The following is a 22036-nucleotide window of genomic DNA, read 5'->3' on the forward strand; positions in this document are numbered from 1 at the left end:
TTGGACCACGGATCACGTATAGGGCACTCAGCATTATAAGGCGCCCTGTCTGTTTTGGAGAAAATTCAAGACATTTAAGTCTGCCTCATAGCCGTGAAAATACAGAACTTTAAATGTCATACTTTTTTACTTTTACTTGAGAATTTATATGAAGAATGATCGACATGATGTTTGCTACTTTGATTAATTCTTGCATGTAAACATTTATCTATAGACTCCATCTTTGACTTCCACATAGGGTGCCCGCTGTACCAACCCAGGGTATCACTAGTATCATTTGACTCCAATTCACCAATGAGACGACACAAGGCCAGTCAAAATAACTCATTATGGAGGAAATAAAAGCATGAGCGTGAATGTTTTTTATACAGACAACAAAAATGTCTGCTTAAGCAAAAATGCTTCATCTTGCTTGACATCTTGTAAATTGTGACTGCCCCAAAAGTGGATATTTCAGCCTGCATCTAACTTGAGAAAACACCTTGCACTAAGTTGTAGATGTTTTTATTGTTTGGCAGTGAATATGGCAACATTAGCACTATCCCTGCGGTATCACAAACAGCTTCTTCATGAAGTCATTTTAAACAAACAAAGTAAATATTTGAAGAGTTTGTTTTCAAAACGAGACATAGGCATTTTTTTCAGATTTACGAAACTCGCGCCAAAATTGCGCGAGTTTCGTAAATCTGAAAAAAATGCCTATGTCTCGTTTTGAAAACAAACTCTTCATTTCTATATGGCCCGATGCGTATGTTTTTTCTTCTTTTTTTGAGCAGTTCAAAAAATACACTTGTGGCAGGTGTGTATGTGTTACAATTTTTTTTATTTCATTATAATGCTCCAATTTAAAAAAAAAATCATACTCGTTACTTTTGACTTGTAGTTTTGTCATTGAGTACTTTCTTACTCGTACTCAAGTAAATATTTGTATGATTACTTTTTTACTTTTATGTTAGTCTTATCATTCAAAAATAACTACTCTTACTTGAGTACAATATTTGTTCACACTACCCACCACTGCTCCACTGTAAGACAGGATCTTATTTGACTGCTAATGTGCAAAAAAAAAAAAAAAACAACAACCTCATGTTCTTTTTTCAGGAACCACCTGCTTTCATGGAGGTCGACTTCCAAACTGTCCAGAGATGCCTCAAAAACACACTAAAGAAAAAATATCAGAAGATAAGGGAGGTGTGTTCTATCAACACAATACTACCATCAAGACTTTGCTACAAGACAGACAATAAGTTTCCTGATATCAAGCAACATGAATTTTGCCAGGTGGATAAATCACACCTGTCTATTTGGCTAGATTATGAAACAGTTTCGCTTACAGATATTTTGTATTGTGACTGCAAACACGGTACCAGCCAAAGAACAGTCATCACATTTGATGTGTGTGGAGTTGGGAAAACCACAGTAGTGCAAAGTTTTACTCTGGACTGGGCTGAAGGCAATTTGTATCAAGGCATCCACCTCCTCTTTCTGTTTTCTTTCTGGGAATTTAATTTGATAAAACACAAATTGAGCCTAATTGAACTTATCCATATGTTTTACCCAAATTTGAAGAAGTTTGAAGTTTCTTTCCTGATTGAAAGTAATGTTTGGTTTATTCTTGATGGACTGGATAATTATCTTTTCATGCTAGATTTCAGCTGTCCAACAGTGAGTGGCATTTTTCAAGTTGCCACAGTGGATAATTTACTGACCTATCTGATAATAGGCAATTTGTTTCTTAATGCCCATCTCTGGATAACAACCCGCAATTCCGCATCAACAAAAATCCCAGATTGTTTTTTGCTTAAACAGAAGTGGAAGGGTTCAGTGATGAACAGAAGGAATTGCATATTAGGAATGTCGTTTGTAATGATCACCTCTCCCAAAAAGCCGTTGCTCATGTGAAAATATCAAGAAGTCTTGACTTGCTTTGCCAAATCCCACCAATCTGCACCATCATGGCAACTGCCTTGAAGAAGCTTCTAAAAGAAAGTGATGATTTCAAAATAACCCCTCTGACTCTGACCCAAATGTACAAAGACATAGTAAAAATGTCAAACTCTGAATTCATTTCAAAGCTAAAAGAGCTGCCACTGCACCGACTGGAAGAAGTGTTGAATTGCAGTGTGTTGTATAAACAACACTTTTTACAGAATAATATAAGTACTGAGGAAGCCTCACTTTTCTGTAAAGAATGTCCACTTGTGTTGAGAGAAGAGAGAGATACCAATACCACTGTGTTCCGCTTTGGTCACTTGAGTGTTCAAGAGTTCCTAGCTGCTGATTGTACATTAGATCAAATAATTTTTGATTGCTTCTATCTGGACTTGGTGGACAAGACACTGAAGAGCCAAGAAGGAAAATATGATGTCTTTCTTCGCTTCATCTTTGGCCTCATTAAAGAAAAAGGATCAATGAAGCCCTCTCTTCCACAGGGTTAACCTTGTTTACACAAAAAGGATTATCTTGGAGAACATTTTGTCCTCTTGCGCTGTGGTCTTGTTCCATAGTCTAAGGGAGTTTGAGTCACAAGCCTTACTTTTGGAAGTTGCATTTTTTTTTTTTAAATACAGGCTTGTCTCCAATCCAGAATGTATTATGAGTACAATGGGCAATAATGGTCCAAAGAGCCAGATGTTTTGAAGGGACGTGAGAAATATATGACAAGCCACTGTCCATGCAATGTGAAGAGCAGGTAATTCACCAGCTACCAGCCATTTTGAAATCAGCGAAACCCATGTAAGTCAACTTCCTTTCTTCTTAAGAGATTTAATTGTATAACAAGTTGTTGTGGTATTGCTGCGCTTAGCTCTTGTTCCTGCAAGCTCAAGTGCTTAAATGAAGAATTGGACCATTAATGAAAATATTTATTATCCAAACATGATTTTAACAAATAAAGAATTAATGCCCATAAACAGTTAAAAATTCACCTAACCCTTATTCATTTTGTGTTAAAGACAATAGTACACAATACCTGTGAAAAACGATTGCTAACCTTCCATAATCAGTAGAATTTAATGAGTAGTATTAGTTACTGTAAAGGGACACGCTCTGATTAGTGCATGTATGTCTGATTGTTGCATATATAGATTGGGAGACAAAATTACTAATTGAAGTATTAGTTATGGCTTTGTCTGTTAAATATCAGTGCATTGAAATTATTACATTGTTAGGATTAAAGAGCATTTACTTTTAACTAGTGTGGCCTGTGACAAAAATGAGTTTGACACTCCTAGTACAATTGTTCATCCATCCATTTTCTATACTATTAACCTATCATCAAAGTCTGCTCTCTCTAACCTTGTCTCCAAAACAACCAGCTTTGGCTGTCCCTCTACTGAGCTCATTTCTAATCCTATCCAACCTGCTCACTCCGACCGAGAACCTCAACATCTTCATATATACATAAAGCAGGACGTGAGTGACTGTCCCAACATGGCACAAGGCAAAAAAATAGTAGGTTAGCTGATGAAGAATTTAATCACTTAATTGCCAGAGGGAAAAAAATGGTTCGAATGCCTGCTACTTTTGACTTTCATCGATCTGTATCACTTTCCTGATGGAAGGAGCTGGAAGAGTTGGTGACCAGAATGTGGAGTGTCCGAAAAGATCCTGCCTCCTCCGGACCTAGTTTGTGTTGTGTGCAAGTCCTCGATAGTGGGTAGTGTGGTCCTGACAATCCGTTCAGGGGTTTTGATTGTCCGTTGTAGTCTGAGTTTATCCTTTTTTGTGGCGGCCCCAAATCAGACTGTGATGGAGGTACACAGTACTGATTGGATAACTCCTGTGTAGAACTGCCTCAGCAGCTCCTGTGACAGGCTGTGCTTCCTCAGAAGCCCCAAGAAGTATTTAGTTTGAGGATGGAGTCGATGTTTATCTTACACTTCAGGTCCTCTGAGACTGTAATTCCCAAGAACTTGAAAGCCTCGATGGGTGACACAAGACAGTTGGACAGCGTCAGGGGCAGCTGTGGTCAAGGATGCCTCCTGAAGTCCACAATCACCTCCACAGTTTTTAGAGTGTTCAACGCCAAGTTGTGGTGACCACACCAAAGCTCCAGTCTCGCCACTTCTTGTCGATACACAAACTCGTCGCCGTCTTTGATGAGGCCAATGACCGTGGTGTCATTTACGAACTTCACCAGTTTGACAGTTTGATGCTACAAGGTACAGTTGTTCATGTAGAGCAAGAAGAGCAGAGGGGAGTGTACACAAGCTTATGGTGCCCCAGTGCTGATAGTGCACGTGGATGAGGTGGTGCCCCCCAGTCTCACCTGCTGTGTCCTGCCCATTGGGAAGTTGTAGATCCACTGGGAGATGGCAGGCGAGACGTTGACCTGGAGAAGTTTGGAGGTGAGGAGTTCAGGGATGATGGTGTTAAAGGGTTGTCGAGAGAGCTTCTACAAAAGAAATGATGTGTTGTGCCCGTGTGTACAGCGGCTGCGGTCCCGGAACTTAGGGCAGGAGAGCGTGGCAGAGTGCCTCACGGCGGCCCTCAAATCCCGCTGCGTGACGAGCGCATCTGAGCTCAATTCACTGAAGTTCATTGGTCATGGTTTTTAAGTTGCAGGAGTCCTGTGTTTTTGTTTTTTTGGGCACACCTGCACAAAGCGTTGCGACTTCAGTTCTCGTACAGAATCGGAGGTTGCATATCTGTTTATAAGAAGATTCTTGCCCAGAGGGAAAAAGAACCACAACAACGACTCATAGTGCCAACCAGCAGAGGAACGGTAAAATAAGCCCTAGTCCCTATTAATAATTTCTTGTCTGTCCAACCTCATAGATTAATCATTAAAATATTTTTTATCTAAAAACTTAGGGCTTAAATCGCAAAACGCATATACCCGATGCTGGACAAAGCAAAGAAAATGGATGGAGGGATGTTTATATATTTATTTCTCAAATAAATAATTTGGCCATAAACCGGTTTTGATCTTTGGTTTCATTCTAGAATACAGTAGTGTACTTTATGAGCACTTTACAAACGAAGATCTATGAAGGTTTGAACTTTGAGTTTTTAAAATAGAGAATTGGGAGAAAATGTTAATGTCAGAAAACCTGAGTGTGTGGTTAGGGGTTTGACAGCGTTAAAACAAATAAATGAAAATAACACTTCTTCTCCTCCTTTCAGCTTGTCCTGTAAATGAAAAAACATATACTGTAATTTCTTGCACATAATGTGTCCTGTTGTATAATCCACATCCCCAAAATCAGGAGAAAGGATAACAATGTATGCTGCGCACCACCAATTTGCTGCTATCCATATACTCAAAATATTACGAATTGTCTGTATTTCTATTTTGTACTTTTACTCTTTGTACTTGTGTTGTTTTAAAAATAATCTTCTGGACAACAATCATTAATAGCTGCGAAGGACGATCTGGGCGAAGTCTGCTGACGTGAAATGTAGGGTGCACCCTCATCGACCTGGGTAATCTATGTGATACAGCGACCGGGTTAATGATTTTGGTGATCGGGAACGGACCAACGAACCTGGGAGCAAGTTTGCAGGATTCCATCCGCAGCGGAAGATCCCTAGTGGAGAGCCACATCCGCTGCCCCACCCTGAGTTCTGGTGCGGCTCTAGATGTTGCCCATGCGCAGCAGCGTCCTCCGGGCCGCCTCTCAGGTCCGTTTGCAGCGCCGCACCACTGCCAGGGCCGACGGCACCGCAGAGTCTGTGGCCAAGGGGGGAAACAGAGAGGGGGGATAGCCGTGCACAACGTGGAGTGGAGCCATACCTGTTGAGGCGGAGGGTAGGGAGTTGTGGGTGTACTCTACCCATTTGAGGTGCTGGCTCCACGTGCTCTGGTCCCTGGACGCCCAGCATCGAAGCCCGGTCTCTAATTCCTGATTTACCCTCTCTGTTTGGCCGTTAGACTCCGGATGATGGCCCGAAGTTAGACTGGCCGAAGCCCCGATGAGGGTGCAGAATTCCTTCCAGAAGCGGGTGCTGAATTGCGGGCCTCTGTCCGAGACGATGTCCTGGGGGAACCCGTGATAGCCGACGACCTCGTCCAATACCAGCTGGGCTGTCTGCTTGGCTAACGGGATCTTCGGAAGTGGCACGAAGTGAACCATCTTGGAGAATCGGTCCACCACAGACATGTGGTGATTGTAGCACTAATATATATATATATAGGGATAGGCCACAGGACACGCTTGTCCTGGTCCCTGTAATCAACAGAACAGAATCCCTCAACCAATTAAAAGAAATCCTCAATGATGGTATAACATTTTATTAATACCGTTGATAACATGTATTCCACTCTTAAAATATTTAACACTGTTTAACTTAAACTTGGTGCAGATTTTTTTTCCCCATTAAATATTTGTGTGTGTGAAAGGTTTGTGTAAAGTGCAATTTATCGACTACATTACACACTTTTGGCCAAGCCTTCAAAAGAAGCATCTAAATTCATCTCCAATCTGAAAAGGATCATAGTAGCGACCTTTGGTGCATCGCTGTGAAACTCCTCATTGATAACTTGGTACAGTTCCGGTGCCTCCTGCATGAACAGTGATCCCATCTTACTCCCACAGCATGTCATCCTCTGTGCGATTCATGGTGTTTGTGAGGAAACATGTTTTGAATCCAAAGTGTTTGGTTTGGTTTGTCAGCGCTTTGAGGCAAAGCTCCACAATGCTAAAGTGCAGCCTATTGCCCCCCATTCGACCTAAGTCTGTAGCCGCTCTTCCATCATCTCTGGAACTGTGCAACTCTCCCACATCTTAAAGCTCTACCATGTGCTTTTTGATGGATTTTTTTTTTGGTTGGTACAGTAGCAACAAATATGTTATGCTTACGATCATAAAATGGCAAACTCCCGCGAGCAGGTCAGGAACCTCAGGTTGGTGGCGCACATTACCATAAGACATACTGTATAAATGTGTAACATAAGACATTGAATATCATATCGAAATGTAAATATATACATTTTTAACCATCCAATGGAATTTAAATGAAAAACATACTGTAAATGAAAAAAATGACCTTAAACAAAAAAGATGCACCATATATGTATATTTTAGATCCTGTAAATGGAAAAAAAAATTACTTCTACATGGATTTCACTTAACGTCGGTAATTTTTGGAAAGTAACCCCCACTTTAAATGAGGAACACTATCTACTAAATGACTAACTACGTGAAACAAACTAATTTCTTTTGTCCCACAATATTCTTGATAGATTGAGATCCAGCTGTAAAGTCCCAAAATAAAAGTAAGAAAAGGTACGTAATTTTACCGAATGAAGATTGATGAACTATGTTACTGTTCAGTATAATACAATTTTCCCAGTAATACAAATGCCCATTTTTTTCTGCATGAAGTTTGTTTGTATTGGTAAACACAATTGGTACTTTTTTGAAAAATCTCAGATTTCTATAATAGACATTGGATAAGTATATTTGGGTCAGTATTTGTAGCACAATGTAATAATTCAGTGGTACTTCTACATACTAACATCTCTATAACAAAAAAATCAGGTTATGAAACGTCTCCTTGGAAAAATATTATTTCTCGTTTTGAAGGATATTCAAGATAGGGAAGGAGAAATAGGCCCTGGATTCGCAGCCCCCAAAATCCACCAAACGTTAAGATACTGTATCTTGGTTTATGTGGCACAAGAGAACTGCTCTCCATTAGCTATTGCTGTAGCATCTTCCTGGCATCCCATTGGCTAGGAGGGATGTCAATCTTTACCCATGACGCACATCCTATATCTTAGTCTGTGTGGCGCGATAGAGCTGCTCTACCTTTGGCTATCATTGGAGCATCTTTCTGGCATCCTATTGGCTAGGAGGGACATCGATCTTTATCCATGCTGCTTTGCATTTCCCTCCGACATTCGATTGCCACCAAATCACGCGAGCAGACATTGGAAAAGTACAACTTTTTTGTGAGTTTTTTTGTTTGTTTTTTTGTGTAAGTTTATTCATCTTTATTCACCATGGGCCCCAAAAAACCTGAGCGGAATTAAGTAGTATGTGTTCGTACATATGTTTTCTCTCAGCTGTCAAATGTTTGCCGCCTCCTACATCCCCCACGATGCCTTTGGCTTGTCACTCACTGTTCTCTTCGCATAGTCGCCCAGAGCAGGATGCGGGGACCATGGTGTTGGGTGGCTTGGAACGCCTTAGGCTTTTTACTTGTAAAATGCGCTTCTACTTATGAAAATGAAACAATTTACGAATTGATTAATTTTTTTAAGTAGAGGTACCTCTGTACTGTGAAACTGTGTAAGACAAGGTGGAACTTCATGTTTCATCACTCGTCAATTTTGTCTGACAGCCAGTACTGGTATTTGACATTTTCCTCTGCTCACAGGTTGGGATTCTCTAATCTGACCAGCAAGTGTTGTCCAGCCTTCGCATCTATACTGAGCACAGGAGAATCATATCTGAGAGAGCTTGACCTGGGATTCAACAACATTACCGATGCTGCAGTCAAGATGCTTGTGAAGGGGATGACAAGTCAAAACTGTAGATTGGAAAAGCTCTGGCTACATTGCTGTGGATTGACTCCACAAGGGTGTCAATACCGTGCCTTGAAAATAGGTGTCACTCTGCGTGAGCTGGATCTCAGCGGCAATGATTTAGGAGACAGCGGACTGAAGCATCTTGCTAATGGTTTGGAATGTCTTGAATGTCACCTAGAAGGACTTAAGTAAGTTTTGTATATTTATTACATTTTAATGAATACAGAAGTAACACTTAAGCTTTCAGGATGAACATAAAATACCCTCATTTTTTTAGTACACTTTGCACAACTTGCTGTTTTTTAACAAAGAGCTGAATGGTTAAATTCAGAACAGGTGTTTGATAGGTAAATCAAAAAATTACTTGGTTTTATTAGAATTGTGATTTAAACAATCCTCTTCAACTTTGTAGCCAAATGTTGTCATCATAAGACCAAAACAATAGCTAACAATTGACCAACAGTACATTTGGTTTCAAATAGGATGTTCTTAGAGGAAAGTAGCATTGAGCTTATCGTGTCGGAGTGTGTCAGCAGGTTGCAGCAAAGAGAGTAGAAGTCACATAAAGACAGATTTGTACAGACTTGGAAATTAGGAACAAAAAACATCTGTTGGGAAGTTTGACATTCACCTTTAAAGATGGGCAGATTCTCTCTCTCTCTCTCTCACACACACACACACGCACGCACACGCGCACGGACGCACACGCACGCACGCACACACACTTGATGTGGACCCCAGGTGAAACCTCCCCGAGTTACTATTGTCAAGAGCTAGACAAACCTACACAGTTATCAGGAGTTTAGTGTGGTGGACTGGATGAGAAGCCAGGCTGATGGAATTGAGCAAGATAAGGAAAGATTAGAGATGAAAAATGAAATGTTTATTAATAGATCACAGGCAAGCAAGAAAGCTGCAGATCCAGGTACAAAATAATTACAAGTAAAAAAAAAAACAAAAAAAGACAAGGAGTATAGGGATCAGACTCACCACGGCATTGAAATGCAACTAAATCGTGATGATGACCCAAAATACAAAACTGTCCAAAAGAGGCATGAGCCAGCCATCTGGGATAGAGTGGCACAATGTTGAACAGTGGGCTGGAGTTTGATGAGTCCACATTTCAAATTGTCTTTGGAAATCATGGACCTCATGTCCTCAGGGCTAAAGAGGAAAAAGGACCCTTTGGATTTTTATCAGTCCAAAGTTTAAAAGTCAGCATCTGTCCAGATATGGTGGTGTTTGTGCCCAATCCATCATTGCATGCACATCTGTGAAGGCAACATTAATGCTGAGGGAACCGAGAGATTTTGGAGCAACATGTACTGCCATCCAAGCAATGTCAGGGACATCACACACTTAGTTGACCAAGACAATGCTAACCCACATTCTGCATGTATTTTACTGTCTTGTTGTAGATTAAAGGAAGACTTTGTCGAGACTATGAGGCATGGGACCACACATTAAAAGTTAGTAGATGAGGGTTCAGTGTTTCTTTTGATGCCAGAGTTATCTGCAGATTTCACAGAGAAACATCTCTAAATTAGAAAAGTATTATTGAAATTCCTCTCTCGCTCAGACATTCCAATGAGCCCGGCTGGAAAACTGACAGCCAATTAGCGTTTGCCACACCTGCAGTGCTTCCTGTTCTGACCCACCCATTACTCGCTAATACGTTTCACCTAACACAGAACGTCCAGTATCTGGCATTTTGTGGACGATTTTTGTAAAAAATAATTTCAAACAAACAAAACAAAAATAGCATGATGTAAAATGTTCAAACCTGTACGCTTGAGCCCAAATTCACACATCCAATACTTGACGTGTTATAGAGGGATCGTGGCACTAACGACTGTCATGATCCTGCCGCTCCAGCCCGGGCTGTGCGGGTGCCCGCGCGTTTGCGCCGATTGGGGGGCGGGCTGATTATCCTGTGTATTTATATGACCCTAATGACGACTGGTTGGCGCCAGATCGTTGAGCTTCATGTCCCGTTTGAGTACTCCCGTATCCCTGATCGACAACCCGTGTGTACCGACCTTCGCCTGTTCTCCCACCAACCCCGTAAGCATGACTTCTTTGACACTTCTGCCTACTTTGATCGTTCTCCCTTGTACCGACTCATGCCTGCCCGCTCACCTGCTCTCTTCGCCCGACGTCCCAACTACCGCTGCTGCACCTGACTGCCTGCCCGATCCCCGACCACGAAATAATAAACGTTTCTCCCCAAACTACCTTGCATCGTCCGAGTCCTGCATTTGGGTCCTACTCCCGTTCCGATGGGTTGTGACAACGACGAACAATAACAGTCCCATTCTATGGTCCGTGGAGATTTGATGGTTTTGTGAGTTGATTTCAATGTAGAGATTATACAAGTCGGTGTGGCCAGACTTATTTTTTCCTTCCCCAAATTGTACTTTTGAAGCACTCCGTTTCTCGCGTTCGTCCAGCGACAGGGATTGGTGTGTGTGTGTGTGTGTGTGTTGGGGGATGGGGGTTTAATGCTTGCATCGCCGTAAGTAGTAAACGGGAAGTGTTGTGTGCTTACACGTATATATCCAACCATCCATTTTCTTAGCCACACGATAGTTGCAGGAATGCTGGAGCCTATCCCAGCTGTCAACGGGCAGGAGGCAAGTTTACCCACACGCAGACACGGGGAGAACATGCAAACTCAACACACGGATGTCCGGGATTGAACAGCTGTGCCTCATGACGTATGTTGTTGCTTTACCGTACCAGCACGAGAGGCTAGCGGCCAATAACCAGTAATGATTAAATGCGTGCAAATTTCCCCGCTGATAAATGAGCCTCAACTGTGACAGCCACAGCTTTATCCTGTCAGATTGACCCTATGGGATGTTAAAGAAGGACTAATTTGGGTGTGTTTTCTCACTTTTGGTGTAGAACAAGTCGGCATCTTGGCTTAGCTAGAAGGAATGGTCTGTAATGCTAAGCACCGGAGACATCAGGGGCGGAGTTAAGGATGTTTCTTCCGCGTTTGGCTCTGAAAGCTGGCACATATACTGATTTTGCTTGGATTTCAAACATGTTCTTTATTTTCAATTAATGTCCAAAATATATGTAATAATATTATTACTTCACATTGGAGGGTTTATCGTACATGTGAATTTTGGGGAGAGTCTTCCTTTAAGCAAGACTGGGATAGTATTCTACCTTCAAAGATTCAAAAAATGGTTTGCTCTCAGTTCCCAAACTCTTATTGATTGTTATTGTAATTGTTCACTGTGAGCCTTCCCAGTTAAAATAGATATTTGACTTCTATTCTATCTATTCTATATTTGCTTTTGTTCAAGAGGAGAGCCAATTCAGATCTGCTCAATGCAGCAATGTTTGTCCAAAAGCAGTTGGACAGATATGGCATGTTCCATGGATACAAGATGATGCATTTAAAATGCATTCATGCTGGCTACGTGGTGACTCAAAAGACTGTCAGGAGACTGATGAAAATACTGGACCCGTATGGTGTCCAACTGAGGCATTGGAATCAGCTTCGCGCGGCATATGCACGAGAATCCCTTGCCTGAACTTTTTGTGGAATATAGACTCTTATGACAAACTTAAACCATATGGGATCAGCATCAGTTGTGCAATAGAGGGTTTTTTCACACATGATGATATGGCTACATGCTTACTCAACAAGCAGTGATCCCAAGACAATTGCTGGATACTTCATTAATGAGGTCAATTAATGGGACTTCTGTCCAAATTTGTTCAGACTTTTGCACCGAGAACTGTTTCATTGAGCAAATGCAGAGGTTCTTGACCCGGGACAGGACCACTTTTTGCACAGATGTTATCTGTATGGATTGAGCAATCACAACCATGAAATAGATGAGTGGTGGGGGTTTTTAAGGAGGGAACATGCACAGTTTTGGATGAACTTTTTTCCAAGATTTTAAAGACTCATACTTATCTGGTGACTTCCTGGACTAAAGTAACCTCAGTTCATGTCTTGAATTAAAGGAGGTAAGGACTGCAACCCCCTACTCCTAATTTTCTACCTATTTCCACGTTGCACTTCACAAAAGGAAGTAGAATACCACCTAGTGTGTTAGTTTTGGTGTGGTACGAATACTTAGACATGAGTGTCAAGAGCTCACTCTAAGCTATATTCTAAACCTTATGCTGACTGTATTGTCATCATAATATAAGTACTTAAATGAAAATTGTAAAAGGAATAAAGTGCATCTTGATGTTTTAATTAATAGTTAAGTCTAGTATTGGGCAGATGTTTAAACTGGTGCTGATTTGTACTACATATTGGCGAGTGAAGTGTAACATATGTACTCCAGTTGGTTTATGAAATGTGCGAGCTGATTTCATCACTATTTTTATTGAGAGAGAACTGCAGGAAGTTCTTGCTGCATCTCCAGGTGGGCACCCAGTGATGGTGTACATCTTACCTGAACCTTTTGGAGAGAGAGTACTTGAAAAAGGTATCTCAAGCAAAGAATAGATGTCTGTTGTCAGGTTCAGCAATCATTCATTCATTAAACAGGACAAAAAAGGAAGCAAAGACACCAGTTCAAGTCTCACGAGGAGAGAGGAGAGGAACTGTCTCGTACAATTCACCACTGCACTCTCTGATTATCCTCTCCTCAGCACTTCTATTTATTTAGTTTTAAGACGCCCCTTATTTACATGAATGTTACAAAAAGGAGACGACAAGCAAAACAGTTTGAAACAAGGTGTACATGTTTGTTCATGTACGTGTGCATGTGTGGAGGATTGCTGAGTACATGTGTGGTCATCATTTCTTTAACAGGCAGCAGTTCTAACAGTTCTGATGATTAGATGTTTTTGTTCTTGCTATCTCCTGCTAGGAGGCTGCCATGTTATCTAGAACAGAGCAAAGCATTTCTTTATTGGAAGGAGATGTATGATAATTATGATCACAATTATTCCTACATCTGTCGAGGGGCATGCCATCAGAGGGGACTGTGCCCCTGTGATGATAGTGTTTGACATCTGTTGTCTTGCCCTGGCAGAAAACAGTCTTCATTCACCCACCTCACCAGAAGAAGCCATTGAGCTTTACGTTCTTGCATGATTACGTACGAATACAGATATGATCACAACCTGCTCTACAGCATCAAATGACAGAATCATGTAACCCTCCAAAAATGGTCAAGCTTAGTAGTGAATTTACTCCAAATGGATAACTCCACATTGTACCTCGTATATCTTCTTTCTGTTCCAGAAAAGTGAACTATCAACGTGTGCATAAAAAAAATGTGAAATCTTGGTTGGATTGTTTATCATTTAGAATCAAAACTTTGTAATATGGTGTGTCTGGTGGTATATAATGATAATGATTGTAATACTATGTATGTTTAATGTCAAATTCTGTCCACAAGGTAGTGTATACATCTCTAAAGACACCGTCAACATCTGGCCGCATTTCAGAATCAGCTTTATTGCCTAAGTGTGAAAGGATCCTACCTGGTCTGGACCTAGCTCGCGTTGCGTGCAAATCCTCAATATTGGGTAGGCTGGTACCGACAAGCTGTTCAGCGGATTGTAAATAATAAACATTAAAGCTATATTTCACAGACTTTGTAATCACTGATTCATCTTTGAGTTGGGCAATCAATTCACTTAAGATTTATTCAGTGAAGTTTAACATTCACATGAAAAAGTTCAAAGGCCGGATTTGGTGGTCTATCAAATGCTGTCTCAGCATCAGTAGGAGTTGAGGTGTGAATGGGGATGTTTAGTTCCTCTTCTATTGCAACATTTGGCTCATGTTTGGGTATATCATCAAGATTGCCTAAAAATTCACCAAAACTCACCTCTGATGTATAACACAAAGATGTAAGATCAATAATTTGAACAGCTGCAATGCTCAGCTTATCAGATTCTATCGTGTGTATCTTATTTTAGCTGCTACGTCTTTTCCTGTCAGCTGCTCCACCTTTTCTATTGTTTTTGTTTTGTTCTACATTCTGTTGAGTTTTCATGTTGTTCATCTGTTGGTATGTCAGCTCCTTTCTCTAGGTCATCTCCACCAGTAAGGGTCTTTGTGAACAGATAAAATCTTAGTAAATTTGTGAGAGTTATAATACTCCTGCACACTTACGTCCTCATCAACTTCTTGTTCCTGAAAGTTAAGGGTGTCACGACTGAACTCTTCCCATTTTCCCATTGTTGACTTCCCATTTGGGAAAAACAGTTTTACTTGAGATGGGATCTCAGTATTAGTGGCATTCTTGTTAATATCCATAACTCTCGTTCCTCCACCACTACGTATTCTGATTTTCTTGTCATGTGTGCACCCTAATTCTCTTTTTCTGGTTGTCTTCCAGGTTTGCACATTTTTTTGGAGGTACATATTTATTTCAGATTGGTTTCACTGTATTCTCTCTTTCTCCTTCAAATCTATGATCACAGGTTTTGTTGCCCATTGTACATATTTTCTTTGTAAATTTTTGAAATAAGGAAAGTCTCTTTGTATCATCTCCACCTCTCTGTTTTTCCATTGAGAAACTCCTTGTCGCAATCCTATCACCATTGGCTGGAATATAAAAGGCGAAAGCGTCATCATCCATTTCTCCAATTATCGAGCTGTCAATCTACATTTAAAAAAATACATTAGACATGATTATTTACATCTGTGTTTAGTTCTTGGACAACAAATTACAAATCCCAGATGCAGATAATGGACAGTGTAAGACAATAAACATAGATTTTGAAGCTGGCAATAATGTTAATGCGTTTATATAACATCTGGCATTTATGTTTCTAATAGAGAATGCCCTGACCATATCTTAGAGAACCTGTGAAACATTTTGTTCACCCCAGTCTACAACAGTTTGCAGAGGTTCACTTTTTTGTTTTTTTTTCCTGCTACAGCATCTATCAGCACCTGAGTCTAGCCAATGCTGTACACCCGAAGTCTTTTTCAAAGGTAAAATGTGTTAGTTTCAGGGCTGCAACTATTGGTTAATACTATGCAGATTGAACAATCATTGTCCTCGGGTTAGTTCAACATGATATACTGTATATTGAAAGTTATGCAATACTAACGGTTTTCATGCCATTTAAATTATCTGCATGATGACAACATGGATATTGTAACCGAATTATCATATTTGACTGATTTGTTACACATTTATATATCCTGAAAAAATTTGAAGAATAAACTCTTAATTTGATGCTATAGAATATTTCAAATACATCATCTTGCTTCAGCATCATATACATGTCTGCATAATGATTGGTCACACTGATTGTATTTTAAGGCACAAAAATAAAAGTGACAAGTATTTGGAACTGAAAAATTCAGCATTGTCCATCCATCCATTTTCAACGCCGCTTAACCTGGTTAGGGCACTGGAACCTATCCCAGCTGACTTTGAGCAAAAGGCGGAGTACAACCTGGACTGGTCATCAGTCAGTCGCAGGGCACATATCGACACTGTCACTGAATGGGAACTGAATCTACACTGCCTCCACCAAAGTTAGGCAGGTGTACCATTACACCATCAGTGAATAATATTTCATTTTTAAAATAAATTGACAAATGAAGACTCTGTAAATAATAACTCCTTTTTTAGATAAGCATAATAATTCTCAAAATTATACTTAGTCCCCACCACCTCAATGTCTTCTGTAGTTTTCATTTTGAAATTCGCCCTGTGAGCCCGAATGTAGCCCCCCAGCAGTCAAGTTTTAGCCCACTGGCTGAGCGTTTGACGGCCCTGGTTGAAAATGTATGAAAATGTAAAATTATAATTATATATTCATTTGAATGTAAAATATGAGGAAATAATTTAAAAATCAATATATACCAGTAGGACTACTTAGGTTACTTACATGATCTTGCTTCAATTTCTAAATACGCTCCACATGAATACTTCTGTTGCTTCGAAATTCCCACAGAGCATCATCTTGGAGGAGGCGAGGGATTAAGGATGTAGCCCTACTGTGAAGCAAGGGGGTGGTAGCATCATGCTTTCGGGGTGTTTGTCTGCACGTAGGACAGGACGACTGCACTGTAATAAGGAGAGGATGACCGAGGCCATGTATTTTGAGATTTTGGGGAACAACCGCTTTCCCTGAGTCAGAGCATTGAAGATGGGTTGTGGCTGGGTCTTTTAACATGAAGCACGAAGCACACAGCTAGGAAAACCAAGGAATGGCTCCGTAAGAAGCATATCAAGGTTCTCGCATGCCCTACCCAGTCTCCAGACGTAAACCCAATAGAAAATCTTTGGAGGGAGCTGAAACACCGTGTTTCTCAGCGACAGCCCAGAAACCTGTTTGATCAAGAGAAGATCTGTGTGGAGGAGTGGGCCAAAATCCCTCCTGCGGTGTGTGTGCAAACCTGGTGAATAACTACAGGCAATGTTTGACCTCTGTAATTGCATAAAAAGGCTACTGTACCAAATATTAACATTGGATTTCTCAGGTGTTTAAATACTTATTTGCAGCTGTATCACACAAATAAATCATTAAAAAAAAATCATACATTGTGATTTCTGGATTTTTCTTTTTTAGATTATCTCTCTCACAGTGGATGTGAAAATTTCAGACTCCTCTGTGATTTCTAATTGGGAGAACTTGCAATATAGCAGGGTGTTCAAATGCTCATTTTCTTCACTGTATGTGTAATCATTTGAAAGTGAACCTGTCATTTTAATCACCCCCAAAACTTTTTTTTTTTTTTGTGCTGTCGAATGAAAGTCTTGACTTGATATTCATTCACAATAACATTACTGACGAATAGTGCAGAAGACGAAACTCTGCCCCTCAATGTGGGCTTTTATCGGTTTTGTTGTTGTTAATCGTGTTTAGTCCGCTGGCAACGTCTTGTTTTGTTTACATGCTTCCGTGGCCCATGTTAAACAACTAACAGTGCTACTATGCATCTTTAATGTTTGTGTCCTTGTAAACTAACGTTACAACAAATTCTCGTTCTACTTAAGGAAGCGTAGTGCTCTTGTATACTCTCGTTATGATGATAAGTAAATTGTCAAGTCAAGGACGAGCAATGAACAGCAGCAGAGAAAATATAGTGTTACAAACATACCGATGAGATGTTGGAGTTTGTATACTACTTAACTGTATGCAGTCTACAACCAAACTATTTAGAGTACGATACAGTGTTAATTGTGTGGCTTACCTTAATTGGACCGCTAAGATAAACAAGTTGGTTGTGTGTGGCAGCAATACACTCCTGTACCAGTGACATGGAGTTCATCTACTACTTAATTGTATGCAGTCTACAACCAAACTATAGAGCTCATGCACGTACGTCATAAAATCACGTGACATCACCTTATTGGCAGTCAAACAAAACATTGTTGCAAGTTAATTCCGTTAAGATGAAACAAAATTGTCATATAGCATGACATCCAGAGTTTTGTCCGATATGTTTAAAATTTAGAAGGTGATAATAAACGAAGGTACGTGGAAAAATTAAAGACACTTGGCATAGAGGACCCATATTTAATGCTGAAGTCGATGTTTTCGCCGATAAGAAAGTAGACTGTTAATTCACTTCCGCTTGTCTTGGACAACTTGATACACACATGTATCTGGTGAATAAGTCGTCGAGATTTACACAGGAAAGTTTGAAAGCGTATAAAAGTCTGGAAGCATGCAAAATCTTCGTTGCTGGATCTGTTCTCAATCAGGAATAAATCCCACGTAGTGATGGAACCACTCAGATTTTTGTCAATACAAATACCAAGATTTAAATAAATGAGCCCTAGTTTTACCAAAACGTGCATTTATTAACTATAATTGGGAAAATAATATGTATGGGAGGACAAGGAGTCGTCTCCATAAACATCTCTGCGAAATGTTTTTTTTTTTCTTTAAATTCTGAAATAATTGTTTTAATACGCAAAGGCGATGTTCAGAGTTGTGGAAACTACAGAGTAATAACGATGAGCCACACAATGAAGTTATGGGAAAGAGTAGTGGAGGCTAGACTCAGGACAGAAGTAAGTATCTGCAAGCAACAGTATGGTTTCATGCCTAGAAAGAGCACCACAGATGCACTATTTGCCTTGAGAATGCTAGTGGAAAAGTACAGAGAAGGTCAGAAGCAGCTACATTGTATATTTGTCGACCAAGAGAAAGCCTACGACAGAGTACCAAGAGAGGAACTGTGGTACTGCATGCGCAACTCTGGTGTGACGGAGAAATATGTTAGAATAGTACAGGACATGTATGAGGGCAGCAGAACAGCAGTGAGATGTGCCGTAGGTGTGATAGAAGAATTTAAGGTGGAGGTGGGACTGCATCGGGGTTCTGCACTGAAGCCCTTCCTGTTTGGGGTAGTAATGGATAGGCTGACAGATGAGGTTAGACTGGGATCCCCTTGGACCATGATGTTCGCAGATGATATTGTGATCTGCAGTGAAAGCAAGAAACAGGCGGAGAAACAGTTAGAAAGATGGAGGTACACACTGGAAAGGAGAGGAATGAAGATTAGCCGAAGTAAAACAGAATATACAGTGACGAAAATAAGTATTTGAACACCCTGCTATATTGCAAGTTCTCCCACATAGAAATCATGGATGGGTCTGAAATCTTCATCATAGGTACATGTCCACTTAGAGAGAAAAAAAATCCAGAAATCAGAATGTATGATTTTTTAACGATTTATTTTTGTGATACAGCTATGAATATGTAGTTCAACACCTGTGAAAACCAATGTTAATATTTGGTACAGTAGCCTTTGTTTGCAATTACTGAGGTCAAATGTTTCCTGTCGTTGTTCACCAGGTTTGCACACACTGCAGGAGGGATTTTGGCTCACTCCTCCACACAGATCTTCGCTAGATCAGGCAGGTTTCTGGGCTGTTGCTGAAAAACAGAGTTTCAGCTCCCTCCAAAGATTTTCCAATGGGTTTCGGGTCTGGAGAAGCTCTGCCATGCCAGAATCTTGTTATGCTTCTTAAGGAGCCATGCCTTGTTTTTTCTGGCTGTGTGCTTTGCGTCATTGTCATGTTGAAAGACCAAGCCACGACCCATCTTCAATGCTCTGACTGAGGGAAAGAGGTTGTTGCCCAAAATCTCACAATACATGGACGCGGTCATCCTCCCCTTAATACAGTGCACTCTACCTGTCCAATGTGCAGACAAACACCCCAAAAGCATGATGCTACCACTCCCATGCTTCACAGTAGGGATGGTGTTCTTGGGATGGAACTCATCATTCGTCTTCCTCCAAACACGGTTTCCTTTTTGGTCTCATCTGACCACAAAACCTTTTATCATGACTCCTCTGTATCATCCAAATGGTAATTGGCAATGTTAAGACGGGCCTTGACTTGTGCTGGTTGAAGCAGGGAACCTTCCGTGCCATGCATGATTTCAAACCATGACGTCTTAGTGTATTACCGACAGTCACCTTGGAAACAGTGGTCCCAGCTCTTTTCAGGCCATTGACTAAGTCCTGTCATGTAGTCTTGGGCTGATTCCTCACCTTTCTAAGGATCACTGAGACCCCACAAGGTGATATCTTGCATGGGGCTCCACTCCGATTGAGACTGACCGTCATGTTTAGCTTCTTCCATTTTCTAATGATTGCTCCAACAGTGGACTTTTTCACCAAGCTGCTTGCCAATTTCTCTGTAGCCCTTTCCAGCCATGTGGAGTTGTACAATTTTGTCTCTGGTGTCTTTGGACAGCTCTTTGGTCTTGGCCATGTTACAAGTTTGAGTCTTACTGATTGTATGGGATGGACAGGTGTCTTTATGCAGCTAACGACCTCACACAGATGCATCTGATTCAGGATAATACATGGAGTGGAGGTCGACTTTTAAAGGCGGACTAACAGGTCTTTGACAGTCACAATTCTAGCTGATAGAAAGGTGTTCAAATACTTATTTGCTGCTGCATCACACACACTAAATCATTAAAAAAAAATCATACATTGTGAATTCTGGATTTTTCTATCTAGATTATCTCTCTCCCAGTGGACATGGACCTACGGTGAAAATTTCAGACCCTCTGTGATTTCTAAGTGGGAGAACTTGAAATATAGCAGGGTGTTCAAATGCTTATTTCCTTCACTGTATGTGCATGAATGAGAGGGGCGGAGGAGGAAGAGTGAAGCGCCAGGGAGAAGAGATAGCGAGGGTGGACGACTTCAAATACTTGGGGTCAACAATACAGAGCAATGGAGAGTGTGGTAAGGAAGTGAAGAAACTGGTCCAAGCGGGGTGGAACAGGTGGCGGAAGGTGTCTGGTGTTCAATGTGACAGAAGAGTATCCGCTAGGATAAAGAGCAAAGTTTATCAAACAGTGGTGAGGCTGGTCATGATGTAAAGATTAGAGACGGTGGCTCTCAAAAAACAACAGGAAGCAGAACTGACGGTCGAAGAAATAAAGATGCTGAGGTTCTTACTTGGTGTGAACAGGTTGGATATGATTAGAAATGAGCTCATTAGAGGGACAGCCAAAGTTGGATGTTTTGGAGACAAGATTTGAGAGAGCAGACTTCGATGGATTGGACATGTTCAGAGGCGAGAGAGTGAGTATATTGGGAGAAGGGTGCTGAGGATGGAGCTGCCAGGCAAAAGAGCAAGAGGAAGACCAAAGAAAAGGTTGATGGATGTTGTGAGAGAGGACATGAGATCAGTGGGTGTTAGAGAGGAGGATACATGAGATAGGCTTAGATGGAAAACTTAACACACTGTGGCGACCCCTAACGGGACAAGCTGAAAGAAGAAGAAGATTGTTCTCAAATGAGTCAACTTAGCATTATAAATACTTCTTGTTTTTTTTTTTTAGATAGATACCTGAAATGCATTGATCGCTACACAGGCGTGTGTATTTGGTTGGGCACCATCCATCACATTTAATTGACGAAATCTATCTTTTCTGGTCTTTTCAGCTGGTATTCTATATGTTGATCTCTTTGAGTATCTGTCTCGTCTGTTGTGACACCAAACAGCACAACAGGTCTTGGGCATTGTGAGTATTCTGCTTCGTTTTAATGTCTCCCACAATGTTAAGCAGCTCTGTTTAACCGGCAATATGGCGCCCTGTAAACGGTGACGTCATGTGCACATGCTCTTTTGAATGACTCAGGTCAAATAGTGGAGTGCAGAGTCCAAAGCAAACATTGTGAAGCAACATTTAGCTATTATGCTGCAACAAATGGAATAAGTTGCCAACAGAGGTGCCGTCACCCCGAAATGTGAATGTTTTTAAATCCAAGTTGAAAACTTTTCTTATGCTTTCTAATAATTTTTTAATAAAACTTTTTAATAATTCTTCCACTGGACGCTGTTTGTAATTGTCATTTCATTTTGATTTTTTTATATATTTTGTCATTTGTTTTTTTCCCATATTATCCCGTGGCTCGGTCACGAGGCAGCCAGATATCAGTCGGCACCGAAGTCCGGTCACGAAGCGGTCAGGAATCATCCGGAGCGAGGAGGACGGCGGAGAGAAGAACCAAAGCCATGACTGCCACAGGCATCCAGAGGACCCTCTAGCTCCGGGGTGGCTCATCAGAACTCCCCAGCTCCTGTCGCCGTTGAGACAGGGGTGTGGGATGACCCCGGACCGGTC

The 22036-nt window shown here is 40.9% G+C and overlaps 1 protein-coding gene and 1 long non-coding RNA gene across 5 annotated transcripts in view; both read left to right on the forward strand.

Annotated features, from left to right (window-relative positions):
* The window catches only part of LOC133505972 (ribonuclease inhibitor-like), a 40919-nt gene that overhangs the window by 12178 nt on the left and 6705 nt on the right, over positions 1–22036 (forward strand). Inside the window, exons 2-3 of one of the 4 annotated variants that reach the window (XM_061829583.1) lie at positions 1102–1281; positions 8326–8664. In XM_061829583.1, the coding sequence (XP_061685567.1) occupies positions 1268–1281; positions 8326–8664 (353 nt within the window). In that variant the 5' untranslated portion in view covers positions 1102–1267. Of the gene's footprint in view, positions 1–1101; positions 1282–2455; positions 2737–3467; positions 6108–8325; positions 8665–22036 lie in introns of those variants that run through there. The other 3 variants (XM_061829581.1, XM_061829584.1, XM_061829582.1) reach the window with 3 other exon arrangements.
* Positions 9913–16895, forward strand: LOC133505974 (uncharacterized). Its single transcript, XR_009796376.1, has 3 exons — positions 9913–14825; positions 15353–15407; positions 16382–16895. It is a non-coding gene; the product is annotated as an uncharacterized LOC133505974 (long non-coding RNA).

The sequence above is a fragment of the Syngnathoides biaculeatus genome, chromosome 9 (genome assembly GCF_019802595.1).
Source record: "Syngnathoides biaculeatus isolate LvHL_M chromosome 9, ASM1980259v1, whole genome shotgun sequence".
NCBI lineage: Eukaryota > Metazoa > Chordata > Actinopteri > Syngnathiformes > Syngnathidae > Syngnathoides > Syngnathoides biaculeatus.